We start from the raw sequence: 27623 nt of genomic DNA on the forward strand, positions 1-27623 counted from the left end.
GAACACCAATATGCTGATTATCTGATGGTTTTTGTTTTTTGGGTTTAATAAGCTGAAATATTGTGCATGCGTACCTGTGTGTGTACGTGTGTGTGCGTGTGTGTGTGCGTGTGTGTGTTTGTGCGTGCGCGTACGTGTGTTTGTGCGTGCGCGTACGTGTGTGTGCGTGCGCGTACGTGTGTGTACGTGTGCGTGTGTACGTGTGTGTACGTGTGTGTGTTTGTGTGTGTGTGTACGTGTGTGTGTGTTTGTGTGTGTGTGTACGTGTGTGTGTGTGTTTGTGTGTGTGTGTACGTGTGTGTGTGTGTGTGTTTGTGTGTGTGTGTACGTGTGTGTGTGTGTGTGTTTGTGTGTGTGTGTACGTGTGTGTTTGTGCATGCGTGTGTGTGTGTACGTGTGTTTGTGCATGCGTGTGTGTCTGTGTGTGCGTGCGCGTACGTGTGTGTGTTTGTGTGTGTGTGTTTGTGTGTGTGTGTGTGTACGTGTGTACGTGTGTGTTTGTGCATGTGTTTGTGCGTGTGTGTGTGTGTGTGTGTGTGTGTGGGTGGGTTTTATGACAGGCTGTCAGAGTGATGTAGGGTGTTGCCTTTATGCCCACCTCCACCTCCCTCTGTGTGCAGGCTTAATGGCACTGAATCCTCCTGTTGTTACTGCACTCCGCTGTCTTATCGATTAAGAGAGAAAGAGACAGCGGAGTAAAGAGAGAAGCAAACTGGGGCAGAGAGAGAGAGAGGCAGGCAGAGCGGAGGAGAGAGAGAGCGACATTAGCAGCTGCAATAAAAATGTTTTTTCCCTCCACCACACAGATTCGGCATTCTCATCCTTGTCTTGCTTGGTGTCTAGTATGACTCTTCCCTATGTCATAAAAGTTTTTAAAAAAAACAGCAAGCTACACATAAATATTTTTAATTGTACACAAATATAAATTGAGAGAGATAAGGAAAAAGAGTGAACAAGTTATTGTTTGTGGAGAGAGAGAGAGAGAGAGAGAGAGAGAGAGTGAGTCATTATTCCATGAACATTTAATAAAGTGCTCTACAAAAGGGACCGGAGACTACAAAAGACACAGACGAAGAGGCAGGAAGGATGTGTGCAGCTGGGCTCTGCGTGTGTGGAGGTTACAGGGCTCCAACACTACCGCACCAACCACAGCATGGCTGAGGTGGTCCTTACTGTGCTCCAGGGGTCCCTGCACATCCTGCAGTTACAGTCTGAGCCCTGAGTCGGATTCTCAGTCTTTTTGGCTTTGACATTATCTGCATAAGTGTTTTTGTCTAATTTTTGGCTTGATCTATTGAATAAGTATGGCAGGCAAACATTTGTATTTTGCTACAACAAAAGGAGTTTTTTGTGCTTATGACAAATGTTCCCTAGATCATAATCTTGATGTGGACAGATGCAGTTTTATCGATGGAATTGACCTCAAGAAGAGGTGGGAGCCATTCAGAACTCAGTATATTTGTTATAAGAAGCCTTTGAGATGACTAAATAGACTACTGCACCTCCTGGTGCAGACAGAGAGTGTACAGGAATGATGTTTATTAGCTGTGTGTGGTTGGTGTGTTCAGGTGGAAGTATACACAGGTGACGAGGGGCAACAGTGAGCTAACGAGATCGTCAGCTGGCGTTTGGTCATTTTGGTGTGTCCCTACCCTTAAAAGGCATCTCTTGTTTTGTGTGTGTGTGTGTGTGTGTGTGTGTGTGTGTGTATATGCATGCAGGTAGAAACACATACTCCACTCTAAGGTTAGCCTTTTCAGCCTGTCTGATTAATGTGCAGTGTCGAGGCCTTGTAAGCCTTGGGCTGTGTATGTGTGTGTAAGACGGAGAGAAGAGGCAGACAGCCATTTTTTAAAACCTCTGTGTCATTTTCAAGATGGCAGTGGAAAACAGCATTACGCCTGTGAAAGTGTCTCAAACCTTTAGAACATTTCAATTCTTTGGCTGCCCCTGCTGGCAGGCCCTGTGAGGGAGAAGGAGCAAGGGTACAATACAGCATCCAGTTCGGCACGCCGCATCCTATTCAGGTCAAGGGTCAGGGGTCATTTCCAGAGCGAGGAACCCCCACACAGAGTATGTGTGACCGAGAGGGCAGGACCCGCATGACTGCCTCCACCTGCACAAGGCTAAAAAAAAAACCTCTGTACTGAGAGAGCCTATGCTAATGCTTGTGTGTGTGTGTGTGTGTGTGTGTGTGTGTGTGTGTGTGTGTGTGTGTGTGTGTGTGTGTGTGTGTGAGAGTTTGTGTGCATACCTGTGTGTGGGTGTATGTGCTCATGCATGTTGTTTTGAGATGCTCGTGGTCATTTTAAACACTTGTTTATACGGCGTGTGGTCCCCACAGTCCATTATGTTATCCACACACACACACAAACTCACATTTATTTATAAATTCATTTAATGCACTGAATCGTGGGCAGTCTGATAATACAGATAATATTCTGTGTCCTTGAAACTCGCCTGGCCAGTGTAATTTCCCATTACGCATGACTGCTGTTTGCATACCCTGTTAACTCTCAACCACCGCTGCTCAGCTGCTCACAGGAGCCTCTGACAGCAAGCATTTCCAAGAGAAACACCCAGCCCCGCCTCACGGTCCTAACTCAGCAACGCTGATGGTGTGAGGGGTTTTGAGGCCGTTCGTTTGTAGATGCTTGCAGACATGCCACAAAACCTGCAGTAAGCAAAGGCGCATGTGCTATCAGCATGTGTTTCCGTGTCTTCCACAGCAGACTGCAGTTTTGTGTTACACTCCTGGATGCAGCGCCTCCTAGTGTCCAGGAGGGAGCACTGTGTCACCTCAGCCTGCTCAAATTCATCCTGCCTCCAGGGGTCAACAATGATCCATATATTACAGCCAATTTTGTTTGACACTATTCCTTAGTGGATCTGCAGATGACCTGCTAACTTGTAGTGAATAACCCAGTGGAAGATTTTAGTGCAGCCTAGAGATGTCATTTATTGCAGTTTTATTTTTCACAGCCTGTACAAAATGTCGTCCTTTCACTATGCTGCAGAGTGTAACAGCTTACAATTGTAATGTCTGAACATGGAATGAAACAAACTTATTATGAATGATGATGAATGAAAGTTTCTTCCTTAATAGCGTTCCGCAGTGATTGACATAAAGCTGGACAAACCGCAGGAACCCACCACCAATGAAGGGGGCTGCTCCTGTTAATAGCCTCCAACCAGACACCTTCATTTACACCACATGCTTGTTGTGTTGCTTCCTATTGGTTAGCTTCCAGTTGAGTTTTCAAGATTGGATATTTGGCACTCACATTTGACCACGGGTCACTGGTTGGAAACAGTGTTACATCGTTTTCAGTTGTAAAATAGTGTACTTTATTAACGAAATTGCCAAAAAAAAAAAAACCCAAGTCTTAAGCATTTAAAAAAAACAGAAAAAAGGTTCCAACAGTCCAAACGTGTATACTTTTTTGAAAAAGTAGAATCGTAGTTTTTTGGTTTTTTTTGTTTTGTATTTTTGTATACTCAAGGAAAAGTTATAAAAAGGAGTAGACAAGGGGTATAAAACTTTTGCTAGAAGGTGAAAGATTGTAACTGACAGGGACGCAGAACAATAATTACTGGATGAAGATTCAAAGCAAGCGTGCATGCAGACCCTTCAGTTGTTGTTGTTTTGATATTTTTCTTCCACTAGATTCTGTCCACTGGTGTATGTGTACACAGATTTGACTATGTAAGCGCTTAATTACACCTGTGAATTCTAATGCATTGTATCGAAATGTCATATTTTCCTTTTTATGTTTTGTGAGTGTTTCAGTGTACTTCGGCGATGGAGCAGGCCAGGAGATGACCATTGTACAGGGTCTAGGCTCAACCTTGTCATTGAGAGGCATTTTTGAGTCTTTGTCATATCTTGGTAGTCCTGGCTTGAACAATGCTCTCCACTTCTCCAAGACTTTCTCTCACACGCCAGGATTTTCTCACGTCTTGCGAAGGCACATGAGCACAAATGAGTATGATGTCTCTCTCATTTGTACGATGTGTCCTCAGCCGTGACTGTTGTAGTGCCCTGCGATTACTGTCGCTGAAAGATCATCAAACTTTTACATTCCTATACCTAAGTACATAACAGCAGACAGGTGTGTACACGTAGCGCTTGTCATATAGTCCTGTTTCACTGTAAATATAACCTGCTATTTGCTTTCAGATCGAAGACTATGGTAATTCTACAAGAGCAATGCCATTGACTACTAACAGTTAGCGTTAGGCAGAGTTTTAAGCATTTGTTAGGTGTGTCAGGGCCCCACTGTGGTCTGCCTGTGCGCGTTGTAGGCCAGTCAGCTGTGGTATGCTGGCCATGAGGTCAGGCACTGTGCCATAGCATGCACTATGTTTATTTGGTGTGAATCTCCAATGCACTTTTAAAAGAAAGATGTACGCGTTCCAAGGTTGCCGTCAAGCCGAATGTCCCGCAGCTCGCTGTAAGGTAGCGGTCATGTCTGTGAGGAGATCAATAAATCATCTGTATAGCTGCTTGATCCCTCGGTACCTGGGTGGAGTAATTCCTGGGAGGAATGGCTCTCTTTCCAGAGTTCCAGAGTGAGCCCAGTGAAGCCTTCACACTTTAACTGCGGATGCCAGAATGGAGAGTGTTCGGCTCATGGGGAAAGAAAACAATAAAAATTGGGGAAAAACGACAACAATACAAAAAAACAGAACAAATAGTAGTTTGGGAATGCTATCCCAGAGAACAACCTTTATAAGCCACTGTGAATTCCCTGTGATTCGCACAGCATTTGCCGTGAGAGGGAGATAACTTATTTACTGGTGACTCGTCCTGCACTGTACGACAAACTCTGGTCAGGTGTCCCGCTGTGTAATAACTCCGCTTTTAGTCGTGACGGCCACTTCCTAACCGGAGCGTCTCCGCTCCACGTGTGTGTGCTTCTCATGACCTGCCTGGCTGCCTCCTGCTCACCCTGTTCCTGAATGGACAGTGATGGGAACTGATCGTGCAGACGAAGCTCTCCACCCAAGCTCCGAAGGGAGACGACTGTGAACCGACACATCCTCACCAACTGCTCCGTCCGCGTGAGAACACAGAATAGACCTCATTCTGTGTTGGTCCCTGTTCGTGAAGCTCGGTTTTGACCTCTTCTTTTCTGGTGCCTTCACGGATTGTTGAAAGGTACTGACCCCGACAGCTTAACGGTATGCATAGGGTTGCTAACATAGAGTGCAGAAGACTGGGGCATGAAGACATGTTATTGGTTGGTTTATTAATGTTTTGCTTTTAGCACCTTGTGACATTTTGTTTACAATTTTTACTTTTTACCTTTTGCCCTTATGTGTTATGTCACCAAATGATGAAATCTATTGTAGAGAGTCAAGCTATTATATAATTTGGCATGAACAGGATGTATACTGTATATAGGCTACCCTTTATGAGGTGTGTACCTAAACAGCAGTGAATATGTGATTTCTTCATTCTTCTGTTGGCACACTACTACACACCATTCTTGGCAAAATGTCTGTGTGTAAGTTGGGCCCTGCTTTAAGGGATAAGGCCATTCCTAGTGTAAATGTTTCAACTCAGAGGAGCAGGTCTGATTGATTCAGGGCTGCCTCTCCATTCACATTGTACACAGATCTAGCATGTCTGTCCAAACTGATAAAAATCGATTAAAAAAAGTCTTATTGCCTAAAGAGTATGTCTCTGTTTTTCCTCTGAAATGCTGCTTGAACATAACTCATACGGAAAGGAAAGGCTTGTTGGGTGAGCACGTCACATATTATTGCGTTTGGTTTGTTTTTATTGTTCTTGATTTTCGTTAGAAATCTTGTATGGCTGTTTTGGGAGTCGGTCAAATGTGGAGTGACAATAAAAGTCTCAGTGAGCTTGTTGCAACCTGAAGCCGCTCGTAGCCAAGCAGGTTAGACGTAATAGTCGAAACTCTGTTGCAATATCACTCATTCACTTGTATGACAGGAAAACAAAGTGGTAGACATCTTCTAAGGATATTAAATGTACCTGGGAACTATTAATGTGGGTGTTTACTAATTCCAGGGATTTCCTGTGCTATCTGTGAACTTGTCCAACTGCCCTAGCCTGTAGAATGTTTCGAAACATCTTGAAAGCTGTTTCATAAAATGCACAACTTCCAGAGGGCTGTTCTCCCATGGTGATAGTCTGGTGATGGTGAAGTGTGTAGAGTAATTGTGGCTTTGTCCATGATAGCAGAAACCTCACAATCCTCCCCACCCTCTCACACCTCCATAATAAACAGGTGACAGATGCTGAGTGAAAACTGGTCCTAATCTATTTATGCAGAATTAAGGTCTCTTTTGTGTCATGTTTGTGTTTTGCTAATGCACTAAACCTGTTTTCACCCTCATTAGCAAAATCTGCACAAGCGTGATCTCCTCTGACCGATGTGAACATCCACCACCAATATGAATTTCTGATGCTGCTCCTTTTGTCAAAATAACTTAATCTAATACTTTTCATTTGCTCATTCCCCTTCACTGCACGGTTTTGACTGATGTCTGAGGACCTTCAGGCATGCAGGCTTCATGATACTCCAAGCGCTGCACAATAGTTTAGTTGATCTGGCCTTTTAAATTAAGTCAAGCTTTAAATCCCTGCTCTGTGCCTTGTTTATATCTGATTTGAAATTCTTTTGTGGGATTTTGTCTTGAGGCCTATATAATTTCTTGCACTTTGACTGCCGGATGAACCTTTAAGTCACGTCCAGACCGGACTGCTGCCTACTCTGAACGCTAGCGGAATTATTTCTGCTTTTATGAATTGGCCTTTTCCAAGAGCCCGGGCTATGCTGGTTCTGCACGGATTGCCTTATTAAGCACTTAAGAGCATCCAGTTCTCACGGAGGATTCCTGGGACTTCTAATGAGCGAGAGCAATTTCCCAAATGAACAAACTGCAACAAATTAGTTGACAAATTAAGTCACAAACCACGACTGCTAAAACTACCCCTTCTCTATCCTTTTGAAGCTGATCATACCTGTATGGTTTTAAATCCTTTATTTTAAAGCCACGATCTTCAGGCTAATCTCTAAAACATTAGGAGAAGTTTTGGTGCAGCTGATGCTAAGAGGAGCCAGTTTTGGATTTCATGCTAAGATTTTAACAGCATGGGTTTATTGTTGATTCAATAATTATAAAATGTTTTCTTAAGATCTGAGGTCTTCTGAGCTCCAGTCAGGCAGCTCATAATTTCAAGGATTATTATTATTATTATGATTATTATCTTAAGTTATGGCTTCTTTTATGGGGCTCAGGTACATATGGCAGTAGACAGTACTGTGCCAGCATGCACAAAGTGCGAGTGAGGCTGAAGATCTGTACCCATTGGACTCTGAGGTGTAATATAGCCTCGCTGGACTGCACATTTGGACAGGATCTTGGACAGAAAGGAGGGACCGAGAGAAGTCTCAGACAGCCCTGTTGCTAGGATATCCTTTGCATAAACACTCCAAAGGCAACAATTCCAAGCTAACGAACATACAGCAGTATAAAGATAACATCCCACTGCCCAGTCCTGACACATTAAGTCGTACACATACAGGAAAAATGCCAACAATTTTGAATTCAACAAATCTTTAATTCACAATAAATAACCTAAATAGCAAAGTTTAGTGTTAAAAGGTTTGTACGGAGAGGTTGGAGAGTAACAAGCAGCGGGAGGTCTTTCTCAAGAGACCATACGGTTCTCTCTCCCTCCCTCCCGGGAACAGCTGAATTTGTTCCTGCTGCAGCTGCTGTGAGAGAGTTATGCCTGGATCCGACAATGAGGAGATCCCTGCAGACGAAACGACCGCGCGCCGGCTCGGGGTTGTTGGCGCGTGACGCGCAGTCCTTGTAGCCCGTGGTCAGGGCGAGACGGCGGGCCGCCCCGCGTGGCGGCCCATTTTAAATGACAATGGCAGAGACACGACGCTTATTCTACAGAATGGACGAGACCGGTTTGGATGACAGTGTTTACACCGTTTCTTCCCTCTAAAGTCTTCGCCACGATTTTATGCGCCTGCGATGAAAGAGACAACATTAGCATTTTATCAATACAGCAAAAAAAAAAAAAAAAAAAGTGATCAGATCTCATTTCACACCGACACACGCGCGTTATTGCAAACTTCTCATCTTAAAACAGCTGAATGGACACCGAGCAAATCTGGTTGGGGTGGTTTTGTCCGTTATCCCTTTGTGCTCCGTGTCCTTCACGCATCTGCTCCCTCCTTTGAGCTTAACTGCAGCAACACAAAAGCGCGTTGCCGTTACAATGCAACCAGCTGCAACTGACGTGTCAATCAAAGCTGATATGAGGCTTGCCGTGTGGTTTAATAAACAAGGAGGTGGAGATCCCAAAGGTTTTCAAAAAGAGCATCAAAATAATAGCGCCTAATGCCCCGTGTGGTCACGGAGGAATGCAAGCGTGAGTCAAAACATGATTGCAATAGATGTTTTTGCACATTAGGTGGAATCCTGCATGTGACGTACATGAGGGGTTTGAAATAGCCACTGCTAAAATAAATATTTATCCTCGCGTTCATGATATGAGGTAATATCAGCTAGGGCAATCTGAAAGGATCACTCACACATTGCCAGCAGGAACAATCCTCTCCTCGGGCTGTCTGGTGAAACTCAGTTTCTTCAGAAATGATGGGAGTTGGAGTTTGGGCCGGGTGTGCTTAGAGGTTGCCCTCAGCCCGCTGACAGAGGTTGTGCAAACAGAACATGTGGTTAAGCATTCTTGCCATATCTGACATGCTTGACAATCTTATAGAGTCCTGATATAATCACAAACGTAGGTGTTAGAGATCTCTATCTCTCTGTATTTGTTTGTAAGATTAGCAGTGTGTATTCGTTTACATTTACACCATTTCTTATCCTGAGGTACTAAAATAAGTGTTAGTAATTACTCAGAAGTCACTTATTCATGGTTGCAGAGGGTAAGTGCTGACCATTCCTCTTCCGCTGGAGCCAAGGCCTGCAAAATGGCTGTGCTCTCTTCTTCTGTCACTTGGCTCTCAGCTATACGGCCCCACACGCTGCTGTCGATCCACAGCGCCTCCTGCAGGGCAACGCCCCGGCGCACACAGGAGACCTGCCGGCACAGCGGGCAGCGGACAGTCAGCATGCCATTCTGCTGCAGTGCTATCTTCTCGAGGCAGGGAGCGCAAAACGTGTGGTTGCAGTACAGCACACGGGGGATGTGCTTGCTTCGGGAGTAGCGCTGGAAGCACACGCTGCAGTCCAGGTCCTCGCACAGCACCATGGCCTCCGCACGAGGGATCGCACGAGGGACTCGCGGAGGAAGAGTGCGCAGGATCACGCAGCGGGCCGAGCAGCTTCACTCTGGATGTGACGAGTGGCAAAAGAACAGCTCCAGAAGCACCTGCCCTGCTGATGGATGAGCAAACACAGCACAGTTGGCTGGTTGGGGGGAGGGGATAAGGTCCTCCACCCTGAACACTACGGAGACTGTCAGGTCCTCTTCGGCCAAAACTGTGGTCTGATTCTGGCTACTGCAGCAGTGGTAGACTTGTAGAGTAGTGTCTTGTCTTCCTAAAAAAGCAAGTAAACAAACAACCAAAAAAGAGGTATAAATATCAGTGGCAAGTGCAAGATCTTGTCCCTGATGGTAACTTTAAAAATGTTTTATTCAGACTGCTATTTCTCTCACGTCTCTCTGAAGGTCTGCTCTGCTCCATATGAAGTGTCAGTAAAATCAGAATTAAAATTCAGGAGCAGATGGCGTGGCTATCATCTGCCCTACCCATAAAGAGGCTTTATCATTATAATACCCTGTTCCAGAGCAAAGCTGCTAGCCACCTGTTCGTCCAGAATGAATCATTTAAATTTGACCTCTTGGAAGAAACCTTTGACCTGTTCTGAATAATCATGCAGAAAATACTAATATGTGACCTTAAAAAAACTTCTTGTTTGCCTCTGCTACAAAACACAAAACATCATGGAAAGTGTAACAATGAAAATCCTAAAAGCTTGTTGAATATAACCCTCAAAGTTTGAGTGGTGTTTGTTTGTTTGTATGTTTTTAGTTAGTTTGTTTGCAATGTGCAGCTTATTCATTTGCACACGGTTCCTTTAGCTTTTAAATTCTACATTTAGCAGAAATAGACGAGTTCTTAATATCTGTTAATTTTCATGTGTGGAATAACAGACCTCCAGTATCTTCCAAGCTTTCTGGTGAACTCAAAAATACATCCTCTCATCCTTCCACTCTTATTGTGCTATTGTGTTCTCCAAATGACGCAAAAATTAAACCTCTTCTACAAGAGGTACTATTAACGTGTCCAAGAGGAATCAAAAAAGGGAACTCAGGATACAAAGTTACTCACAACAGAGTGCACGTCGCTGTATCTGCCGGCTGTCAGGTGACTGTTGTCTTCTTCCACAGTTCCTGTCCTGTTACGCAGTCCAGTGAGGAATTAGTGTGTGTGAGTGTATGGGAGTGAGGAACCTGTTGTGCTGTCAACGTGGCCGCTGTTTGTTTTAAAGGCTCTGTGGAGATGAGTAGGCGGAGGCAGAACAGACTGTCACAGCAGAGCCTACAGGCACAGCTTGGTTTAACGGGAAAAAGCGAGGGGGGGATTTTTCTCAGAAGTCCCCGTAGTCCCCCTTTGTTGGGTATGTCAGACAGAGGCAGGTGGATGAGTGCCATGAGCATCCGTGCAACTTGGGGTGGGGGGTGGGTTGGGAACGCTGACTGTGACAACTGCCCCATAACACTAGTGCAGTAGGCTGTAAACACACATTAAAGCGCTGCAGAAATATAAGACCATAGAAAGGAAGATGAAACGTATATGTATGTAAACAAAGCCTTACTGCTGTAAGTAGCTGAAGCTGGAGCTTTCCTGTTTTATCCAAGAGCCTACAGCTGGTTTGGCTTGGTTTTCTTCAGCACTACATCTCATAACACGTGTGTGTTATGGTAACACGTTCATGTTTTTATGAAAGGCAGTAACAGGAAATTTCTCTGGTAGTCTCAGATGTTTATGCTTCTGTTTTGCTTCCTTCTTTTGATTGCCTTGAGTTGCTCATAAAAGTGAAAATATGTGTGTCAGCACAGCAAAACAGTTTATTGACACCGGGTAGATATTTATCAAAAGTACCATAGTCAGGAACAGATAGACCTGGATGGTTAATGTTAAACACAAATGACCTGTTGATCTTTACTACATCGTTCTGTAGAAATTATTGCTTTAAAAATACCTAAATGATGAGCTACTGCAATGTGTGTTAAAATCATACTTTTATTTTCTTATTCACGGTAACGGCTGAAGAATAATAGAAAACTATCCTGAGATATTACATATCTGGCCAGCAGTGGTCCCGTGCTCAGAAACGAAGCACTGGTGGAGACGGAGAGTAGCTGACCCAAACTCTGCGAGCCCTCTGCAGCCCTGGCTCAGCTGCGACACAGATGCGTGTAAAAAAAAAAACAGCGACTGCTCCCGGAGGCTCAACCGTGCCACTACACCAGCACTCCTGCTGAGAGCCTATCACACTAAAGAGGGATCTCACCAAAAGGCCCCAGACGACATACATTTACTGGAGGGGGACAGTGCAGTCAGCCAAGCCTAATATTACTGAATTATGCAACATTCTAATTGGACAACACTGTATATGCCATCCAGGATATCGAAAAATGAGATGATAGACGACACTGGTGTTCATGTCACTGTTTAATTGCATACCAGCCAAGATCTGTCAGCTACATTAAACCACAGAAAAGTTGTTTATTGGTCGCTCCTATTGTAGTCAAAGTATGTCGTCTGTTTTCTTTGTACTGGTTTTTGTTTAAATTTGTGATGGCATCATTTCACGCCAACAGGCTTCAGTGTTGTGAAATTGATGCGTTTCATAACGTCATAGGTCTAAATCACACATTAAAAAAAAAAAAAAAGGCTGAAAAGGTTTTTAAATTCTATTTCCTCATATTTACCGTTTTCGGGGTATAGGGAATAAAACCAGAATGGGCGCTGCTGCCCTCTAATGGCAGTTTACTTCAGTCTACTTCAGATCAATTCATGTAAATATTGCCATTGAACAAAATGTAATGGAAAGAAATTAGCTGAAGAACCTAGTTACTAGCATCATTACTGGCCATATATACTTTCTGAAAAAGATACATCGCCGTCAGTAAAGTTTTCATTGCAGTAAACAGGAGGTTCAACATACCCAAATTATTGTTCTTTAGCGGGTTCTGGGAACTACATGACTATACACTACCAGATGTAGATACATTGGGTGAAGGATCGGATAAGAAGGGAGAACCGACTTTCATAGAACACTTTACAGCATAAAAACTTGGGCTCGTCCGGGATTTGAACCCGGGACCTCTCGCACCCAAAGCGAGAATCATACCCCTAGACCAACGAGCCAGATACTCTGATTTTTTCACGGGGCAAAATGAAATTAACAGGAGGAATATATTGCGTCAGCTCCTGCACAGTATTTTTGTGTATATATCTGGATTTTATTGTAGCTAGATCATTTAAATCAGCGCACACATATGCTAACTGATCTGGGGAACGGCATCTTCGCGATTCGTTGTAATCTACTGCCGGTTTATCATCATATCTAATATTTTTCACATTGTGTGAATGTGACAAAAAATAAAGTAACAGGGCTCGTCCGGGATTTGAACCCGGGACCTCTCGCACCCGAAGCGAGAATCATACCCCTAGACCAACGAGCCACGTGTAAAAATACTAGTTAGTTGTGTCTATAGACATGTCAAGACCGTTGTAACTCTTTCTTGAATTTAACTTGTGTTTAATAAATGCTCCTTTTAGTCTGAATTCATTCGACATCTATCAAGACTAGTTAACTGCGTAGATAGCTAACTTAGCTAACTACATAGTCGAAGTACATTAGCGTTAGCTACCAAGCTATCTGGCAATGTTAGACACAGAAAATCAAAGAATACAAAGGTTTTAAATGGCTAGGTAGCTAGTTCTCATTCATATGCGATATATTAGCTAGCAGTTGCGTTATCTAGTTTATTGTCCTCACCTATAGCTCTGCAAAGATGCATAAAGTTGTAGCATATATGGGCAAACGCTAGCCTGTTGCTATGCAACTAGATCATACGTTTGTATAGCTAGATTAACTAGCATTGTTAACTTTCGGTTCCTTTGCTATTTCATTAACATTCTCTCTGGCGTCCATGGGCAGTAGCAAGTGTTTGCTACTTCAGCTACATGTATACATGCATATACACCTTTTTACGCGTACTCTTCGACACTGTTGGCCGCTGTTTTAGCGGCTAGCTAGCCTATAGCTAACGGGCTAAGTGAAACAACGGGCCATAATAATAAACCCACAATGCTTTGCGCTGAGCTGCTTCGTTTACTCGGTTAGCTATCCGAGCTACTAGCAGAGAACTTTTGGCTAGATTTGGATAAATGTGGATTTAAATGTAAGTCGTTCTGCTTTTGAATCGCTACCACTCATCTGGCTTGGAATGCAAATAACGTTCTGAAAAGTACAAGCTTACGAGCTAGCTAGTTAGTAGCTAGTCAAAGCTTGAACATTGGTTGTTAGCGAGCTAACGCTAACCTGACTGTTAGTTCATCAAACATGGTTAATACAGCTATAGTCTTATCTACCTGTCTGTCTAAGACTACAGCTGTATAGCTAGATACCTAATATAACTCAGTTGTAGCTAGACTGGAGGTTTGCTTAAATGAAAAAGTAGTTAATTTATTTAGCAGTTAGGTAGCAACAAAAAAAAGTGGCTACAGCCAAAATGATACCAGTTAGTTTAGCTGGCTAGCTGTTTTTCTCGTGAATTTAAAATGAATTTTAAAAAGGACATTCGTGTCCATTTCGGACCAGCTAACTGAACGTTGCACTGTTGTCAGGGAAAGGGTCTGGCCACGGTAACCAGATCCTCTACCTTTGCTTTACTCAGGGAGTGAGATGATTAGTATTGACTATTGATCCTGTGATCCTGCTGTCAAGAGGATGCCATCAGAAAATCACTGACAACGATGGATGCATTTTTGGGAACACTTCAGGATCATGACATCAGGTAGCAAGGCTAACGTCTGCAAAACCATAAAAAAACCCCAATACACACTACTCTTTGGAGGGACTATGATAACACTATGCATAGCTAATTTGTAATACACACAATGGGTCACATCTGTGATCTGACTCAACAGTTGTTGTCACTCCATCACCAGCTCTGTCCTGACCTCCTGTGAGCCAGAGCTACAGGAGCTAATGAGGCAGATTGACATCATGGTTAATCACAAACGCAGCGAGTGGGAGGCTGAGGTGCGAGCCTTAGAGCTTCGCCTCCATAACGGAGAGGCGGAACTCCAGTCAGCCAGAGATCTGCTGGATAAAAGGAATTCTGAGGTAAGGGTTAAATCGGTTAACCTAGTGCAACTTAACTGTCCGAAATGGCGTTTTGTTTGGGTATGTCTAGGGGGTTTGCAACATGTGGTTTGGTTTCCTGTCTTCTAATGAGGGCCTGAGGGACTATGCAGGTGTCTGAGGGATATCAGAGGAAAGAGGAAGGCGGCTGACAGGGAATTCCTGCATTTATCTTTATGGCTGTATTGTTAGACACATTTACTGCAGAACTGTGCAATAAATGTGTCTAACAGTACAGTAGATTGGCTGGAGTGCATCCCTGGCAAACGCATGTTCTCCAAGAACTAAGTTAAAAGCACCAGTCACTACACAGATTCTCCTGAGGACTTAATTGAATGAGATTTTTCCTTAGGTGTTTGTCATACTCACTCTCTTGTGTCTGGTTCAGACATAGCCAGTGTCTTGCCTTGATGCTCTGCCCCCCCCCCCCCCCCCCGGCAGATGATCAGGGTCAGACAGGCTGTGTCCTCCTTGCTGGGGCTCCAGGACATAGGCTTCCATATGATCAGTGTGGTAGTGGAGAAGGGATTATTGCAGGTGAAACTGCATGGTGTCTGCAGCACTTGGCCATGGCCAGTTTTCTTTTTTTTCCTGGTAACAGTGTGATTGAAACATAAGCTCATGCTTACTTAAAAAGCCTTACGCTTGCCTAAGCAGTCAAGATCAGAGAGGCGAGTGCTTCTGTATACTGTTATCTCTTGTAGTAATTCTTAAGACTCTTGAGTTATATTATTATGCAAAATATTCTGACAGAATAGTACTAATGGATATTATATATGCAGTGTGTAATGGCTGTTCTGTTGTGGTTTGGCTGTTGTAATGGCTGTTCTGTTGTGCTTTGTTTCCTGTGTGGGGTCTTTCTTGGTCCTTCACAGAAATCAGTCTGCTATAAAAACGTGGCCGTCTGGGGTAAAATAATTCCAGACGCATGTAACGCAGGCTTCAGCCGCCGTGAATCGGCGTGACATGACTCACTGACATATTCTGCTCGACCTATTGAACCTTTTGTTTTAAGTTCACCCACAAGCCGTCTGTGTAACGACACGCTCTCCTGTCTTGCAATGCTTCACGCCCACCAATCAGATCAGGGTGCTCGGGAAGCAGCTTGAAGACATGCAGGCTGCCAAGCAGGAACTGGCCGGGAAGTACGAAAGGCAGCTGCAGCACGTGAAGGAGGAGGTAGGCATGGCAAGTGTTTTCACGTCCTACAGCCTGACTGTTGCCAAAATGGCGCAAGCCTTCATTAGCTGTTTGTTAACTACAACACCCCCCCCCCCCCCCCCCCCCCCCGCAGTTGTCCAAGTTGAAGCACAGCTATGAGAAGCTACAGCGCAAGAATCTGAAGGAGGCACGAGAGGGAGCTCGCAGTCAGGTGGAGGAGAAGGGGGAGGTTTTGCTCCTCAGCCGCAAGCTGGAGGTACAGCAGTAGCTTCTCTCAGGACTAAAAACGTAAAAAATCCTCGTTTATTAAGAGATTTTTAGGTTGGATTATGCACAGGGTACAGAATCTTTCTGGCCCACACATACACAGGTGTTTGTTTTTTTTAATGGGGGTTTTTTAATCTTTGGTTTAAAAAAAATTTAAAATACCATTCGTGTCTACACAAGTTTATTAAAAAAAAATCTGTCCACATAAAAATGCAAAAACATGCTGTAAAACACTGTCAAGAGCATGCCAAATCAGCATGATATAACTATAACTGTAACCGTAACGCAGCGCTGGCCAATCAGAAGCTTCAAAATGGTGTTTGCCGGTATGCTAACGATCGTAGCGCATCGTGGAAGGGGAACGGCATATGTGGGAACTCACTCCTCAGTATCGTACTATAGAGGAACTGGGCATGTGTAAACGTGTAACAAGTCCTGTTGGCAGCGTTGAAAGCAGCAATATTCTGACTATGTCCACCGTTGCGCAAAGTTACCTCATGCGATAACTGATCAAAATCACCTCCTGTGATCACTGTGCACGCGCTTGACGTTACAAGCCAGAAATTCAGTTTTGCCTGTCTATACGACAACACTGAAAACAGAGTTTCTGAATATCTGCACCCTGGAATGAAAACCGACTTTTTTCAAAACTCAGTGACCTAAAACACAGTTAAACATGTATGTGTGCAAAAGGCCAAATTTCATAGAAAAGGCTGTTTTACAAAATACATGTACATGTGTGGACCAGGTCTGTGTGTGAGCAGTGTTAATAGTTATATATTGGCACACACAAGGACGTTGTAAATTAACTTTATGGAAACGCTGACTAGACAGGAAAAGACACTGAACATCATCCATTCACCCTTTTTTAAACAGGCTGTTCCAGGATAATTGTGATTTAGTCTCTCACCCAGCACAAAGATTTTGATGTGTCTTGGTTTACAAATATTTGAGCAAAAGAAAAAAAAAGCATTTTTAAGTTGTTTGAAATGCCCGTCCAATGGCACCAAATGCGGCAGGCTTCAGTCATCAGTGGTTTGGTTTGGTTTTGTTTTGTTTTTTGTAGGAGTTCCGTCAGCGCTCGGCAGAGTGGGAGCAGCAGAGACTACAGTATCAGAGGCAGGTGGTTTCATTAGAGGCCCAGAGGAAGAACCTGGCAGAACAGTTCACCCTAATGCAGGTAACCTCATCTGACATGTGCTGTGTCTCAGCCAGTGTACAGACCTGTGTTGCTCACCTGAGATTTAGACGCCGGTCCTACAGACGTCTCTCTGCAGTATGCCGTGAGACAGAAGCTCTCAGTCCAGATCACCTGAGTCATGCAGTCGAGATCTCTGCTACCCTGGACTACCTGGTTAAGGTGTATAAGGAGCAGGACAGAAACTCACTCTAACTGCTGTTGGTTTACTATAATTTTTTTTGCTACTTAATTTCAAGTAATTATTCCAAGTAAGGTATCTTGATGACCCTTGGTCCCTCCACGTTTTTGTCGACCTTCTGAAGCATTGTGAGGTGGATGTGTGGGCAGCACACAAGCATGCAGTGGCTCCTGAACCCAGCACAGTCATCCGTTTTGTGTGTGTGTGTGTGTGACAGGCCCAGGGCGCGGGACGGCTGCAGGCGCAGGCGGAGGCCCAGCTGCTACGGGTCCAGCTACAGCGGGCCCAAGGCTCTCTCCAAACGCAGGAGCTGGAGCTGGAGAGACTGCGGCTGCTGCAGGACGATCTCGGGGACTCGCAGCGGGAACAGCAGGTCAGCGGCAGCGCCGCGGCTAACGCCCCAGGACAGGTAGAACCCGATGGGCATGGTAGGGCACCAGGGTAGGGCATGAGGGTAGGGCACAGGCCCAGAGAAACTAGCAGGAGAATGAGATTGATAACCGCAGAGCTGATAATAGAGATCCACTCATATCACTATCCATAAACCCTCAGTGCACTGAAGCGTGTCAGTAATAAAGTTGTTATTATTAGGACATTTGTCATCTTATACTGGTTTCTTCACAGTGTAGATGAGCAGGAACAAAACAATCAAGATTTGATTTTTTTTATTACATCTGAAAGCAGCAGCTCTATTTTGTAATCAAATCTTGGCAGTGCGGTAGAGGGCAGACTGAAGCCCTGCTGACCATTGGTGGGCTGCCCTGTGCTCTTCACCTCTGACCAGGTCCTGAGTGAGGAGAGGCAGGAGCTGAGGGCCACTCTGGACTCTCAGGATCAGTTTGTGCAGAGCTTGAGCCTCCAGGAGCAGCAGCTGCACACACAGGTGACCTACCTCAGACAGAGCCTGCAGGCCAAAGAGGACATCATCAGGTACACAGCCGCCGCATGCCACACTGAGCTTTTTAACTGGCTCCTGGGTTGCTTTTTTGTTGTTTGTTTGTTCATTCAAAGTGACTGGTGTTAGTGTGCTGCAGTGGTACTCAATCTGTAGCGGTGGCAAAAGATCTCAGCTGGGGTCAAACTCATGACCTCTTGACCCACGTCCACGTCAGTGATCCTGCTCATCCCGGGCTGGAAGAGAGACGTGATGATAAAGGCGTGTCCAGTGAACGTCTTTCTCTCGTTTCTTGGCACAGGTCCCTGGAGGGGTGTCTGGCGTCTCAGAGCTCATCCCCAGGCCTGGCGTCTCTCAGGCAGGAGTTGGACAGAGTCGTCACCAAACTGCACTCTTCCCAGGATTGTGAGAAGCACCTCAAAACTGAGGTCACCCGACTCCGAAACAAGTAAGCAGCTGTTCACGTCATTTCCAGTTCTCCTTATGGTTGCCTCCAGGCGCGAGTGCTGGGTTCCTCAAATTGGGATTAGGGGACGTTAACGGTGTAGTGGTTTCTGACAGACTGGACACCGTGCGGAGACAGAGAGCAGACGGGAGTAAGAGAGAGCAGGAACAGAAGCAGGCGGAGGAGGAGCACGCCCGCTCTGTGGCTGAAGTCAAGCGGGTCAGGAGACCGCACGCAGTGGTGCTGAAGATCTCTGGGTATCAGTCATGTATACTGTGGGAGCGTAATGGAGATTTTCACAGTCTTTGTGTGTGTGTGTGTGTGTGTGTGTGTGTGTGTGTGTGTGTGTGTGTTCATGCACTCATAGCTGCGTGAGGAGCTCCAGCGGGCGGAGCAGACCCGCCACGGTGAATTAGAGGGGATGAGGAAGGAGGTGTCTCAGCTAACGAGCGAGCTTCACCAGCGTGACATCGCCATGGCCACACTCAGCGGCTCCGCCTCCGGCATGGAACGGCAGCTGCGGGCAGAGGTGGAGAGGGCGGAGCACAGAGAGGCTGAACTCAAGGTGCCGCCCCACAGCAGGCCAACTGTCTGCAGCCTACCACGCCGAATACTCCGTTTGTACACGAAACACGCGAATAACGTTAGCGGGCTGATCGGTCTAGTCTGGAGCCGAGAGTTTTTCCCCGGTTAGACTATGGAATTTGATTTGGCTGATCCCATGCGGAGATGGAGAGCAATAGGTCAGCGTGCTGCTTCTGCAGGTAACGCAGGTCCAGCTGGAAACCCTGAAGATTGAAAACCAGCACCTGAACGATCTCCTAGAGAGGGTGGAGTCGCGTTCCCCTAAGGTGTTTGCCCTCATCCAACCATCGTTACGTTTTCCTTAGATGTCTGCGTTTGTTGTTTCCTCTTCCGTTTTGCACCACCACATCTGTTGGTTTTAATCCCATTCTCCCTCCTCCTCCCTGGGCGTAGAGGGCAGACAGAACGTTGGCGAGTCTGCGGGACAGTTACATGTCGTCTCTGGGCAGCCTGGAGCAGGAGAACCGGCAGCTGCGGCAGGAGCTGGCAGAGCTGTGTGCCCGCATGGACGCCAGCGCCCAGACATGGCAGGACAAATACGAAAGAGCCCTGCTACAGAACCAGAGTAGTCACACGCACGCCAGGTACACGTGCACGCACGCCAGGTACACGCAGCACAGTAACACGTGCACGCACGGCAGGTACACGCAGCACAGTAACACACGCACGCACGGCAGGTACACGCAGCACAGTAACACACGCACGCACGGCAGGTACACGCAGCACAGTAACACGTGCATGCACGGCAGGTACACGCAGCACAGTAACACGGGCACGCACGGCAGGTACACGCAGCACAGTAACACGGGCACGCACGGCAGGTACACGCAGCACAGTAACACGTGCACGCACGGCAGGTACACGCAGCACAGTAACACACGCACGCACGGCAGGTACACGCAGCACAGTAACACGTGCAGGCACGGCAGGTACACGCAGCACAGTAACACGTGCAGGCACGGCAGGTACACGCAGCACAGTAACACGTGCACGCACGGCAGGTACACGCAGCACAGTAACACGTGCACGCACGGCAGGTACACGCAGCACAGTAACACGTGCACGCACGGCAGGTACACGCAGCACAGTAACACGTGCACGCACGGCAGGTACACGCAGCACAGTAACACGTGCACGCACGGCAGGTACACGCAGCACAGTAACACGTGCACGCACGGCAGGTACACGCAGCACAGTAACACGTGCACGCACGGCAGGTACACGCAGCACAGTAACACGTGCACGCACGGCAGGTACACGCAGCACAGTAACGCACGCACGGCAGGTACACGCAGCACAGTAACACGCGCACGCACGGCAGGTACACGCAGCACAGTAACACGCGCACGCACGGCAGGTACACGCAGCACAGTAACACGCGCACGCACGGCAGGTACACGCAGCACAGTAACACACGCACGCACGGCAGGTACACGCAGCACAGTAACACGCGCACGCACGGCAGGTACACGCAGCACAGTAACATACACGCACGTACGGCAGGTACACGCAGCACAGTAACACACGCACGCACGGCAGGTACACACAGCACAGTAACACACGCACGCACGGCAGGTACACACAGCACAGTAACACACGTAAGGCAGGTATACACAGCACAGTAACACGCACGCATGGCAGGTACACACAGCACAGTAACACACACACGCACACACGGCAGGTACACACAGCACAGTAACACGCACGCACGGCAGGTACACACAGCACAGTAACACACGCACGCACGGCAGGTACACGCAGCACAGTAACACGCGCACGCACGGCAGGTACACGCAGCACAGTAACATACACGCACGTACGGCAGGTACACGCAGCACAGTAACACACGCACGCACGGCAGGTACACGCAGCACAGTAACGCACGCACGCACGGCAGGTACACGCAGCACAGTAACACACGTAAGGCAGGTATACACAGCACAGTAACACGCACGCATGGCAGGTACACACAGCACAGTAACACACACACGCACACACGGCAGGTACACACAGCACAGTAACACGCACGCACGGCAGGTACACACAGCACAGTAACACACGCACGCACGGCAGGTACACACAGCACAGTAACACACACACACACGGCAGGTACACACAGCACAGTAACACACGCACGCACGGCAGGTACACACAGCACAGTAACACACGCACGCACGGCAGGTACACACAGCACAGTAACACACGCACGCACGGCAGGTACACACAGCACAGTAACACACGCACGCACGGCAGGTACACACAGCACAGTAACATACACACACACGTAAGGCAGGTATACACAGCACAGTAACGCACGCATGGCAGGTACACACAGCACAGTAACACACACATGCACACACGGCAGGTACACACAGCACAGTAACACGCACGCACGGTAGGTACACACAGCACAGTAACACACGCACGCACGGCAGGTACACACAGCACAGTAACACACACAAGCACGCACGGCAGGTACACACAGCACAGTAACACACACAAGCACGTACGGCAGGTACACACAGCACAGTAACACACACAAGCACGTACGGCAGGTACACACAGCACAGTAACACACACAAGCACGTACGGCAGGTACACACAGCACAGTAACACACACAAGCACGTACGGCAGGTACACACAGCACAGTAACACACACAAGCACGTACGGCAGGTACACACAGCACAGTAAAACGCACGCACGGCAGGTACACACAGCACAGTAACACACAGACACGTACGGCAGGTACACACAGTACAGTAAAACGCACGCACGGCAGGTACACACAGCACAGTAACACACAGACACGTACGGCAGGTACACACAGCACAGTAACACACACACGCACGTACGGCAGGTACACACAGCACAGTAACACACACAAGCACGTACGGCAGGTACACACAGCACAGTAACACAAGCACGTACGGCAGGTACACACAGCACAGTAAAACGCACGCACGGCAGGTACACACAGCACAGTAACACACACACGTACGGCAGGTACACACAGTACAGTAACACACACACGCACGTACGGCAGGTACACACAGCACAGTAACACACACAAGCACGTACGGCAGGTACACACAGCACAGTAAAACGCACGCACGGCAGGTACACACAGCACAGTAACACACACGCACGTACGGCAGGTACACACAGCACAGTAACACACGCACGCACGTACGGCAGGTACACACAGCACAGTAACACATGCACGCACGTACGGCAGGTACACCACACACAGCACACATGACAGCTATGCAACATGTATAAGCAAGTCCTCCCCTGCTGGTTTCTCTCTCTCTCTCTCTTTCTCTATCTCTCTGTCTTTCTCTCTCTGCATTTTCACCCATTAATCCAATCAACTACTGTTAACACCAGCTGTAAGACAGCAACACTGTTTTTTGAATTCTTTTCAAACTGGCCTGCACGTGCTGTGCTGCAGATGTGAGGCGGAGCTACAGGCTGTAGAGGCTCGCATGCAGGCGAGCTCCTCCCACTACGAGCGTCAGATCCAGACCCTCCTCAAGCAGCTGGAGGCGCTATCCGTCCCCTCTCCTCACCGTGCCGACGGCCAGCCGGGCGAGAGCAGGCCTCCTGTCTCCCCTCTACCCTCGCCCTCGTCCTCTGGCTCCTCATCTTCCTCGGCCGATGGAGGACAGCGGAGAGCAGCACTGCGTGGCACTGCGGCTCGGGAGGAGAAAGCACCTGCCTCGGGACCTGCTGGAGACCCCATCTCTGTGGTCAGCCACACACACACACACACACACACACACACACACACACACACACACACACACACACACACAGAGGGGAGAATATTCCACACATAATTAAGGTGCAGGTGTGGATGTATTCTACGTGATCATCTGCTTCCTTTTCTCCCATGTGTGTGTGCGCGTGTTCCGTAGGAGCGCTGTGCTGCCTCTCCGGATGTGTCTGTAGCTTCCCGCTTCCTGGAGGAGGAGTCGTTGCGCTCCGAGGAGCTCCTCCAGAGGCTGGACTCCCACATCCAGAGCATGAAGCAAGAGAACGCCGAGACTGTCCATAAGTACCTGGGCAAGGACAGCAGCCCCCAAAGTGCACACTGATGCGCACACACACACACACACGCACACACACAGAGGTGCCTTTTAAGACTAGTCTAAATGGATGCATTTGCATTTTATAGTACCGAGGTGAGAATGTTTTCCCAGTGTTACTGGTGGGGAAAAAAAAAGAGAAAAGATTAAAGGTCAAAGCCAAAAAGACTGAGAATCCGACTCAGGGCTCAGACTGTAACTGCAGGATGTGCAGGGACCCCTGGAGCACAATAAGGACCACCTCAGCCATGCTGTGGTTGGTGCGGTAGTGTTGGAGCCCTGTAACCTCCACACACGCAGAGCCCAGCCGCACACATCCTTCCTGCCTCTTCGTCTGTGTCTTTTGTAGTCTCCGGTCCCTTTTGTAGAGCACTTTATTAATGTTAATGCCACTCACTCCTTCTGTTTGATCCAACCTATTTTTGAGTACAGTTGACAGTCATGTGAAAGTTTAAACATGTGAACATGTGACATGTGAAGAGTTTGTTGTGATGGGAGAATAAAACAATCTTGTTTTTAAGGGCTTTGCTGTTCTGCTAGTGGGAGGGGACATGTTTATGTGGATACTTTATTCTCTGTCACTGTTGCCTTTGGAAGGGAGGCCAGCGTTCATATGAACCCAGAGACGCATGGCTGACATCAGGCACATTGTGTGTGTGTGTGTGTGCGCCCGCCCGCATGCAATCCCACTTCAGTGCCCTTTTCTGGGTGCTCCTGGTCACGTGACCTGAGCGTCTGCCCCAGGAATGCAGAGGACGTGCCAATGCTGTCATGTCGTCCCAAACACCGCTGTCTATCATGACAGCACTCACGGTATGTTAATAGCATCCATGTGGGATCCCGCGACTGGAAACACCAGCAATCATGCGGCGTTGGCTGCTGTGCAGAGGGGAGGAGTCGTATTTCACCGCAGGAGCGATACAGGAGGGACAGGGAGGAGAAAACACTCCTACATTCAGAATGACTTACAACTGTGGAGGGAAAATGAATATTCCAGATCTAATTTGTTTTGATATGTGCCTGTTCCTTCTCTTCTTTCCCTCATTCTTCCTTGACTTGGATTACTAAACCCTGAAAGTATGTTTAGCTAGGCTTGGGTCCAAGGGTTTTTGCCATCGGTATTCTGTATCCCTAGTTACCAGAGCAGTGAGGCCAAACAAACAATGCTGAGGAATTTTGGCAGTGTGGAAGTTTACTCTTTTGCAAGCAGAAGGTGGAACGATTTTGATTTGCAGCGTTTGCGAGCCGCACGGCCAATTAAGCGATGAATCTCTGGAATGAAGGCCAACTTGACAGCAGGTCCCAACCGTGTGCCCGAACTTAGTTTATGTCGTTTCATTTCAAGGAATGTTTGAAATTTAAAAAAAAAACAAAAAAACATGGTGAAAAGAGTGCCATTTGGTTTCAATTTAAGACGAATTGGTTGAACTATCTTCTGGAATGGCTCTTGGGTCCTAGAGTGTAGGTAGTGTGATACAGGCCTTTGGTGTGTAATATAATCTTCCCTTTTGGGATTTTCAGGGTTTCTTTTCCTCTTTTTTTTTTTCTTCTCCCCCTTCATTCCACTTTTTCATGCTATTGCCGACAGAGGGCACTGTGATGATTCCCAAATGTCTTTTCTCTGAGGCCGTGCTGCTGTTAAGCACGTGCTGTGCCTATAACACTAATCACAAACGCAGGACTTCAGAGTGCAACTTGAAAATCTGAAAGTGAAAGTCTTTGCGCTTTCAGATAGTGCTGGTGCAGACTTTGATAATCATCATCTTTGAGCGGTCTCTAATTCCAGCAGACCTGTTTCTATGGGAGGGTACCTGCTGTCATGTTTTTGTGGTAGCAGTCATTTGTTAGTGTATCTCACAGGTTTCAGCGGTTGAGACCAGACTCCTGTCCTGTACGGTTGGAGCTGTCAGTGGTCACTCTGGTCTGTTTGACATGTTCGGCAGAACCAAGCACTCGCGTGGCTGCTCCAGTGTCTTCACCTTCTTTTTCATGCTCGCCTTACGCTTTTGTTTTTTCTCGGCCGATCTCTGAGCCCATCTGGTCGGATGGATATTCCCTGCGGATTCCAGCGCTCCGACCGCTCTGGTCCGCTGCACGGGGGCCCATTGTTGTGACCGAAGGCGCCAGCCTCGTGCAGCACAAACCCACTCCCTTCCTTGGACTACGTGGATGAAAACACGCTGCCTCTCCGACAGCAGCCAAAAACAACAGACCTCTGTACTCTTTGTGCATGCGGTCTCGCCGTCGTTTGCATGGTAAAATGCAGTTATTCCACATTCAGGACAAAGGCAGTTGATATCGAGCTGGTTGTAAAACAAATACTGTCAAAGGGAAAGCGATTTAACTGTGAAGATGTGGAGGGTCTGCTTTGATTCTCAATGCAACAAGAAAGTTTTCAAGAAAGAGTGAAATTTAAAAGCAACATACCAGCATGCAAAAGTGGTATTAAGTGAGCAAACTGAGTTGCACAGAAAGCTTCCTGTTTGACAGATTATATCTGTAGTTAATCAGTGTAGCTGAGGGTTTGATGGCCAGATGCAACCCTGCTCTTTTAAGAATAGTGACTACTACTGTAATCTTTAATCTATAATCTTGAGATATACTGCAGGGGAAAAGGGAGAATTCCAGACATTTCAAACATATTCCAAACATCCCGCTAATCATTCGGCTCAGACAGGGCTATACATCTACATAAAGGAGAGGCATGTTGCTGTCTGAGAGACGGTCTTTTTTCCTGCACGAGGAACTATTTCCCTGTAACAAGCATGAGAACAGATGGGAGGCACGACGTTCGCACAGCGGAACGTCAGGGTGTAGAAGTCCTGTCAAAATCTAGGGCTGCACCCCACAGAGCAGCATGGCGCCAGAGAACGCACAACCCTGGGAAGGGAAGAGAGGTCAGAGACACACTGGGATATCGGAGGAGTTCGGCCAGAAACGAACAGGGTCTTATCACGATCCGCACATCTTCCCTCACTGTGGTGGTCCGTGGGATCTCATGCTCCAGGTTTTTCCCATTCCAGGCTTTCGCAGTGACCACCATCAGAAACTGTGACCACCAATCAGAATGTCCAGCAGTGTACCTACATACTTTTCTGGCTTTTCAGTGTTGCACTGTAAAGACTTAAAAGTGTCACATTTTTAGACAAAGTACTACAAGTCTAGGATTAAACTCCACGGTCTGTTGTAATTTCTCCATAGAAAGTTCTGAATTATAAACGAACCATGTAAACTCTATAAGTCCAAAGCACGTTTTTTTCCCCAGGTTTTTACACAGTTCCGTGTACTACATTGTTTAGAAAATGTTCATGTACACGCCTTTCACATGCCTGGCTAAACCTCTACTCCTCGTGCGGTTTCTTACTGCGATGTGGTTTTGCACTTACGTTGGTGTCTAAATAGCAGTAATATTAGTCTGCAAAGCATGGTGTCAGGCTTTGGAATTAAAACGATGGGTCATTCTCTGTTCCTGTCTTTCCTATAAATATTTTCCTCTGCCTCATCCTCTGTCAGCAGAACGCATCCGCGGCAATGGAAATACTGCAGCGTATTTGTGCTCTTGGATGGCAAGCTGACATTCCTCGGCGAGATAAGAGGGGAGGGATAAGTGCTTTCCCACGATTGTTGCTGGCGTGCACACGGCACACACGCCTGGAACGTTTGTACCATGGCTTGACTAGGCCTCTGGGGGGCAGTAGGCCTCACGCCGAGGATCTGAGCCCCACTTCCAACCGTGTGTGTGTGTGTGTGTGTGTGTGTGTGTGTGTGTGTTCATTGTTTATTCCTGCTAAATGAGGGAGCGAGTGGGGACTCCCCCCCACACACACACACACACACACACACACAGAGTCTGCTCAAGTGCTCTGCTTATTCCTCTGATGTCCAGTCCCTTTTGACCCAATGATGATTCTGTTCCCTTATCTGTCAGTCCAGGGGAAGGTCATGTATGCATCAGTTAGCAAGCTCCTTTTGTGGTAACCTCTTATCTGAGTGTTGCACGTAGCTGAGACGGACAAGATGCTTTTTGCATTTGACTGACCGTTGGTTTAACATCCACAATGTTCAAACACTTGAATTACATCTTACAATAATGGGGTGATATACTGGGCATCGTTCTCCCCCCCCCCTTTCAGATCCGATCCTAGACACAGCTCGGGTTTCCCATGGGAACTGAGTTGGTGCTTGATGCTAGCCTGTGTCGTGCAAGAAGCCTGCAGTAGCTGTGGCAATGGCTGGTGTACTATCTGATCTGAGCCTTGCAGAGGCAGGCCACGGCATGGTGGTGGTATGTGATGGGAGCGTGTAGAAGAATCGCAGAGCTTTCTCCTCATCCTCTCTTTGGCGCCCATCTGTGATGAGGTAAAGATGTGTATCGGTGTGGCTGGACAAACATTCCCC

At 47.1% G+C, this 27623-nt stretch overlaps 3 protein-coding genes and 2 non-coding genes across 12 annotated transcripts in view; 2 read left to right on the forward strand and 3 right to left on the reverse strand.

Annotated features, from left to right (window-relative positions):
* The window catches only part of rab6ba (RAB6B, member RAS oncogene family a), a 53150-nt gene extending 47471 nt beyond the window's left edge, over nucleotides 1-5679 (forward strand). The window contains exon 8 of the mRNA XM_027007763.2: nucleotides 3117-5679. Coding sequence (XP_026863564.1) covers nucleotides 3117-3181 — 65 coding nt within the window. The 3' untranslated portion in view covers nucleotides 3182-5679. The remainder of the gene's footprint in view (nucleotides 1-3116) is intronic.
* A 1903-nt stretch (nucleotides 5680-7582) lies between these two features.
* On the reverse strand, nucleotides 7583-10550 carry im:7152348 (uncharacterized protein LOC559250 homolog). Of its 3 annotated transcripts, none has more exons than XR_004775815.1 (4): nucleotides 10353-10550; nucleotides 8955-9558; nucleotides 8156-8702; nucleotides 7583-8020 (listed from the first exon to the last, which is right to left on the reverse strand). XR_004775815.1 is itself a non-coding variant. In XM_027007756.2 (4 exons), exons 2-4 carry the CDS (start codon nucleotides 9266-9268, stop codon nucleotides 7993-7995), a joined length of 456 nt encoding a protein of 151 aa, XP_026863557.2. In that variant the 5' UTR covers nucleotides 9269-9558; nucleotides 10353-10549; the 3' UTR covers nucleotides 7583-7992. The 3 variants fall into 3 exon arrangements, 2 of the variants coding, with proteins under 2 accessions (XP_026863557.2, XP_026863558.2); XM_027007756.2 differs by having other exon boundaries at nucleotides 8589-8702; nucleotides 10353-10549; XM_027007757.2 differs by lacking the exon at nucleotides 7583-8020 and having other exon boundaries at nucleotides 8027-8240; nucleotides 8589-8702.
* Nucleotides 10551-12326: 1776 nt separating this feature from the next.
* trnap-ugg lies at nucleotides 12327-12398 on the reverse strand. Its single transcript has one exon. It is a non-coding gene; the product is annotated as a tRNA-Pro (tRNA).
* A 245-nt stretch (nucleotides 12399-12643) lies between these two features.
* Nucleotides 12644-12715, reverse strand: trnap-cgg. The gene has a single exon. It is a non-coding gene; the product is annotated as a tRNA-Pro (tRNA).
* A 637-nt stretch (nucleotides 12716-13352) lies between these two features.
* Nucleotides 13353-23745, forward strand: cep63 (centrosomal protein 63). Of its 6 annotated transcripts, none has more exons than XM_035524757.1 (16): nucleotides 13353-13438; nucleotides 13934-14053; nucleotides 14208-14385; nucleotides 14845-14940; nucleotides 15487-15582; nucleotides 15698-15820; nucleotides 16898-17011; nucleotides 17428-17619; nucleotides 17995-18140; nucleotides 18407-18553; nucleotides 18667-18790; nucleotides 18918-19115; nucleotides 19315-19401; nucleotides 19529-19719; nucleotides 22589-22886; nucleotides 23055-23745. In XM_035524757.1, exons 2-16 carry the CDS (start codon nucleotides 14013-14015, stop codon nucleotides 23232-23234), a joined length of 2211 nt encoding a protein of 736 aa, XP_035380650.1. In that variant the 5' UTR covers nucleotides 13353-13438; nucleotides 13934-14012; the 3' UTR covers nucleotides 23235-23745. The 6 variants fall into 6 exon arrangements, with proteins under 6 accessions (XP_035380650.1, XP_035380652.1, XP_035380653.1 ...); XM_035524759.1 differs by having other exon boundaries at nucleotides 18667-18769; XM_035524760.1 differs by having other exon boundaries at nucleotides 17428-17583.
* The last annotated feature ends 3878 nt before the right edge of the window (nucleotides 23746-27623 follow it).

Source organism: Electrophorus electricus, chromosome 3, assembly GCF_013358815.1.
Source record: "Electrophorus electricus isolate fEleEle1 chromosome 3, fEleEle1.pri, whole genome shotgun sequence".
Taxonomy (NCBI): domain Eukaryota; kingdom Metazoa; phylum Chordata; class Actinopteri; order Gymnotiformes; family Gymnotidae; genus Electrophorus; species Electrophorus electricus.